Source organism: Papio anubis, chromosome 5, assembly GCF_008728515.1.
Source record: "Papio anubis isolate 15944 chromosome 5, Panubis1.0, whole genome shotgun sequence".
Taxonomy (NCBI): domain Eukaryota; kingdom Metazoa; phylum Chordata; class Mammalia; order Primates; family Cercopithecidae; genus Papio; species Papio anubis.
In genome coordinates, this window is record NC_044980.1 from 93782711 (window position 1) to 93788710 (window position 6000).

Consider the following 6000-nt stretch of genomic DNA (forward strand, 5'->3'; position numbering starts at 1 on the left):
CATTTTGTATTTTCATTACCTAAGTGTCAAACAACTAAAAATAAAGATGATAGGTTCTACCTTAATTTATTGCTTATGAGTTTTATTAGAATTGTGAAATGTGAAATGTGAAGTAAAGTGCAAATTCTAGATTTCACGAGGTTGTGTTTCAACCTAGAACAAACTGGAACTAACTTTGCTGTCAATGGTAATACTCTAAGTAAAAATACTTATTTCCACTTTCAATTTTATCATAGGTTTCAGAACTAATATTGTTGATTACTTAGTAATACAACCTAAAGTACATACTCAAATTATAAGGGAGATTTCTGGATAATAAGAAAAGTAAGTTAGTCTCATTTGTAGTCAACCAGAAAAGTAGTGTGTAGCAAGTGTGTAGCAAGATTTAAAGACTAACAAAACAAATATTTATAGCACATTAAAGTCTATGTTACACTTTCAAATATATTATCTCATTAAATGAGGATGCTTACATATTTTACCTGTGGGAGCCTTACATTAACACATTTCCAGTCATACCCAAAAGAGCACAAAGAGCTAGTTAAGTCATAAGCCAACTGTGAGGTCTATTAAGAAAGAAAAGTTACTCAAGAACACACCACTTAATGCCTTCACTGCTCTTTGACTTAAACTTTATTAACTAATAGGCTTTCATGGAAGGAAACATGAATTTTAGATGTTCAATAATCATTACTTGACCTATGCTGGAACAATTCCTTATATATATATATTTAAAAAACAAAACAAAACAAAAAAAACATGCTACAGGTATTCCTTTGGAGATACGAGAGTGTGGATGGTTGGTGAGAAGGTTGTGCTGGTTCTCTATTTTTCCGTCTGCGTGGAATGATGGGACTATAGTAACTGTAGATGGGACCTTCAGTTGGGGGGGAAGGGTCGAAAGGATAAAGGCACTGCCTGTGTATGGCAAAAATGGTAGCAGAAAAGCTAAATATGAATCTGGGGTGGTGACGCAAGATTCAAGGACTACGGAAGGCCCTTCTTTGAAACTGCTGCCAAGCCACAAGGCTCGCAGTGCCCCCCAAAGGCCAGAGACTGCCTTGGTTGCCTCACTTGAATACTGGACCGGGATCTGGAGTCGAACCTCCATTCCAGTTTACTCAAAACTGGCCTCTCCACGTGGCTTGGGTAGAAAGAGAGTCAATGAGATGATTAGATCGTTTCATGAGTCAACTCCTCTACCAGAAGCGCTATTTGGGAGTTGAAACGAAATAACGAGCTCGAGTCACAAGCTTTTCCACTGAACCTTTCATCCTGGAGAAAAAGGAAACAGTGCTCAGGGAGCCTAGATGTCCTCGCATTGTTCCTGGAGCTCCAACTCCATCCACAGTCTCGGTCTCTCAGGAAGAGCCAAAGCAGCCAGGACGCTACAGGGCACGGGTGTAAGCGCGATGTTGGCGGTCAGCCCTCTGCCTGGCCCCACCAGACTGCCATTGCGGGTTTTAATTAAGAAGGAGGAGCCACTTGCCAACTGAGGGACGAAAGGGGCCTGAGTCCTGAAATAAAGGCTTGCCCCTGTCTTCTCACTCATTCTTTCTCCCTCGCCGCCAGGGCTCTGGGAGCAGGGGGATAGCCCCGGTGCGCGCCTCTCTTCCTGTTTGGTTAACTCAAGCGCCTGCCCCAACGCCTTCTCAACCAAGCTGGGAGGAAACTGCCTCAGCTTGAAAAGGATGCGGGCAAAAGCCCAGCCCGGCTAGCTCAACTGCCGCGCCTGTGCCCGCCTCCTCTGCCTTAACGCCTAGGGCTGCTTCCACCAGCCGGCGACGTCCAGGAAAGGCCACAGGAGAAATGACACCCGTGCAATGTGGAGTGTCCCGGCTCCACTCCCCCCGCAGGGATTCGAGGCGCGCTCCTTTTCCTGGCCACGGTTTAGGGAGGCTCGGAGACTGACACCTCGGCAGTATCTGGCGACCCTCTCCTCACTCGCCCCGCCCACTTCTGCTCTCCAGGGTCCGAGCCAAGGGCCCGAACCCTCGGAGCCCTAGTGAGCCTTGGCCGCTTTGTCTGAGATCAGGCTTATCTTCCTAGCCCACCGCCCGGGAGGGAACAAAGAGCCTCGACCCTCACGCTCTAGCCTCTGCCTCTCATCGGAGCCCCACGCGCCCATTCATCACCTTTCTAAAGACCCCTTTGTCTGTCTGGCAAGCACAGGTCTGCAAGGGATGCCCACGCCCCTGCCCAAAGTCCTGCTTTTCTAACAATTGAGCCAGATTGGATATTCAAGCCACCCAGTCTTGTGTAAACGATCTCATACCGGTCTCTTTTACCCCCTCAGAATAGAACATGTTTAGATTCGTTGATGCATAACGACCATTCCAGTCCCTTCCTTGCTAGCTTTTTCATTCTCTTCCAGTCCTCATTGACTGTGCTACTGTTATCCTGGTTTTCTACAGAATAGCAAGTCCTTCTGTAAGGATAAACCTGCATCTTTCTCACTTAAATAAATGCTTATTACCTAGGGAGCAGGAATATCAAGAAATGGAGTGCAGGAAGTTTAAGAGCATGTGTGTGTGTTAGCAGTCCCATCACACACACACACACACACACACACACACACACACACACACACAGACACACACGCGCAAGGACTGTTTTCTTTGTTTTAATCAATGTCAGATAAAAATATAAACTGGGCAGGCATCTCTGCTGGTGTGTAGTTTCTGATAGAGGATGCCTCCAAACCGGAACAGGGAGGACTTCCGAAACAGGACTTTGAATAGAGTTGACAATCAGGTTCACATCCTCAGAAAAAGGCTTCCAGGCTATGTCAGCAACACAAAGTTGCACCACCTCCTGGGTAAACTTCAAAGACACAGAGGCCAGCGGGTGGAAGGAAGTGTGATATTTAGAGAAGTTAATGGGGCGGGGGAGAGTCTGAACTCATCTAGACAAACTAAAAAAAAAATAGCAGAAATATAGTCTCTGTGAAGCTACAGTACCCAGTTTCTTTCTAAAACTGTAACCATGACGCCCATGCGTTTTACCCATAGAAGAACAAATAAGGAAGTATCCTTAGTGGTACTGGAGTTTCTAACGCAAATTGTAATACATTAATCTATCCAACGTCAAAAAGAAAAAAAAATAGAGAAACAGAGTATACCTATTTCCTGCTTTCTAAGCTTTACCTTCAGCCCTTCAAGAAACCATCTATCTCCAGTATCTCCTTAGGTGATAGGACAGATAAAACAGGCAACCGTTTGGAGAATAAAGACATCTCTCTCTGTCCACAGATTAAAAGGACAAGGGCACACGTTCTTTGTTGACACTTCTGCAGTGACTTCTCCTTTGGCGTGAGAGCACCCAGGGCCAACACAACTGTCACCACAACCGCACAGAGCAAGTTGAACTCATACTGGGAACAGCTTAGAGAAGCACGCACATCTCAACAACAGCCTTTGTTATTTAATTCATGACACTAACCACACGCAAGCTCAAACACACACACATGCTATCCTAACCACCACTCTACCTTCTATATTCACATTTCATTTATGGCTTGACTTTTTGTCATATCCTGAAATGAAGCTTTGCATTTACCCGATGAGTTGCGTCTCCTGGTGCTCCTCAGTTCTTGCTATTTCTTTTGTCTTATAAAAGATCAGGAGCAGACTTATTGTGCAGATCGTCCACCTCTTCCTAATGGAGCGCATCTTGGGTGCCCGGGAAAGTCCTGGTTGCCCCAGCTCCGGCACCTTCTCTTGATATAAAGACTCCGTTTTGGGGAGATAGTCGCGGGGTTGAAATCTGTAAAATGAGAGGAGAGCTTGGAGCCGGGATCCCAGGATCAGATCGCTGGGGTCTTCTGTGGCCGAGCTCCCTCTTGTCCTCGAGCGCTGCCCAGCGACCTCTCGCCCCGTTCGCGCCAGCTCTGCCAGGGTCGCTCAGCGCCTCCTCCCTGGGGCTCAGGTTTCTTTTCAGATGAGACACCTTGTGCATTGGAGGTGGCGGCAGCTTCTGCAGCTGGGTTCGGGGGCGTCACTGGCCCTTCCCTCTTGCTAGGAGATAAACGCTGCGCAAAGCCAATCACCGGGCTAAGGGGGCGGAGGCTGCTTGGAGAGTAACGTCCTCGGCTCTGCCTGCTCTGTGCCGGGAGAGGAAGCTCACAGTGCTACGCGCCTGCGAGCTCACGCACATACACATATACATACATACATACGCACACACACGTACACACAGAGCCACACACACTCTCCTGGGACATCAAAGCATCAGCTCTCTGGACCTGGGGGCTCCAAGATAGTCTATCCGCATCTAGGTGAGAGGGCACCTCGCCTGGGGACAGATTACAAAAGCGTCCCGCCCGAGGAATGCTTCGGGTAGAGCTAGGGGTGGATTGCAAGAGGAGTACCTTCTTTCAATCGCTTTTGCTAAACACACACCCTCACACGCAAAAACAAGCCCTCCGAGGTGGAGTGAAACGGGGTGCCGGGGTGGGGATGGCGTTGGAAGGAAGAAGACTTTTATTATTCCACCAACAGCTCAATCTGGAAAGACACGCATGAACCTGTTAGGCGATCAGCCCACTCTGCATGGGTGGTGGACGACGACCCTGGCTCAGCATTCTGAAGGAAACAAGTGATGATAGAGGTGTCATTAGGAACTTCATGGATATTTATGCTCCTCCCTTTAATTCTCATTTGGAAACTCCTCACGCAGAAGTCAAGGAAACTCCAGTCCCGCTTAAACTTCATTGCAGAGAAACAGGGTTCTGAAAAAAAAAGCAGCTACCACGGACCTCTCTTTTAAACGCAAATACACCCACACACATTCGGATACCAAGAAACGAAGGAAAGAAAGAAGGAAAGGAAAGAAAAGTGGGGGGGGGGGGGGGGGAAGAACAAAGTCCTCTCCAAAAGTCTCAATTATATATACATACATATGCAGCCTCTGATTGTCACCTCTCCTCCGTCCTACCATTTTTCGTACTTGTATTGGGTGGCAGGGACACTTTTCAAGAGTTCTGTGTTCAAGCGCTCGCTCTGAGTACCTCTCCTCCATCCTTTGGTCCTTGACGTCAGTGGAAGAGATGCTTGCTACTCTGTTAGTACCACGCCTTGGTCCCGGTCTTTAATGTGGTCTGGTAGGTCGGGAGGCACCTCTAGCATGAGACAAGGTATTGGAACCAGGATTTCCCTCATCTATATGCGCCCGTCCCCAGCTCCCTGGTCGCCAGAGTTTCTCTCCAGTTGAATTCCTTGTTCCTTCAGGTTGAACAGTAGCTTCAGCGGTCTTTCATGCTCAGAAATGATGAGGCCCAATTCCAATCTTCCCTCCCGCCGGAAGTAAGAAGGGGAATTCTGAGTTGCTTGTCGCCTGACAGCTTAAAATAGCAACGAAAACTACCAGCATCTTTGCTTAAAAACCTGAAGTTCCCTCCAGTGTTTACCATACTTCCTCTAGAGTTTAGGAAGTTAAGAACTTGTGAGATCTTGAGTTTCCTCCTCGCAGCACAGCGAACGGGGTCGGGTATAAAAATGCTCCAAGGAGCAAGTAATTACGAACCTTTATTGACACTACAAGTGCCCCGCAGGGAGCATTTCGAGTTTATTGATGTCTAGGCAAATCCAGCCTGCATTAATGCATTTCCGTTGGACTGACTTCTGTTAGACTCACTTTTATTCTGGCAAAAACTGCCGGAATAAAACAGCTTCTTATTCAAGTTAAAAGAGTTCGGGGGCTGAGGGCAGGGGTCGGGTGGGATAGGGATGCGTGGTGAGGATGCTAATTTATCAAGGATAAACTTTGATTTGTAAACAGTAGACAACTATATTTTAGATTATAAGTAAAACACCACTCTCTGTCAGGGATAGAGTAATAAGTATCATTTCATTAAACTAATTATTTCTTAGGCAATTGTTATAGGGCAGGCAATGTGTGAGGGGATGGGAGTACAAAGATGAACAAAACGTAGCATCTAGTCAGACACAAATCCTACTCACTCAAAGGGGGACATCTTTTAAAATAATAATTTACAGTATG

General features: G+C 46.9%; 1 protein-coding gene across 1 annotated transcript in view; it reads right to left on the reverse strand.

Annotated features, from left to right (window-relative positions):
* The window catches only part of ST8SIA4 (ST8 alpha-N-acetyl-neuraminide alpha-2,8-sialyltransferase 4), a 102001-nt gene extending 96725 nt beyond the window's left edge, over nucleotides 1–5276 (reverse strand). The window contains 2 exon segments of the mRNA XM_003899957.5: nucleotides 3559–3842; nucleotides 3844–5276. Of these exon segments, the coding sequence (XP_003900006.2) occupies nucleotides 3559–3842; nucleotides 3844–3957 (398 nt within the window). The 5' untranslated portion in view covers nucleotides 3958–5276.
* Between the last annotated feature and the right edge of the window lie 724 nt (nucleotides 5277–6000).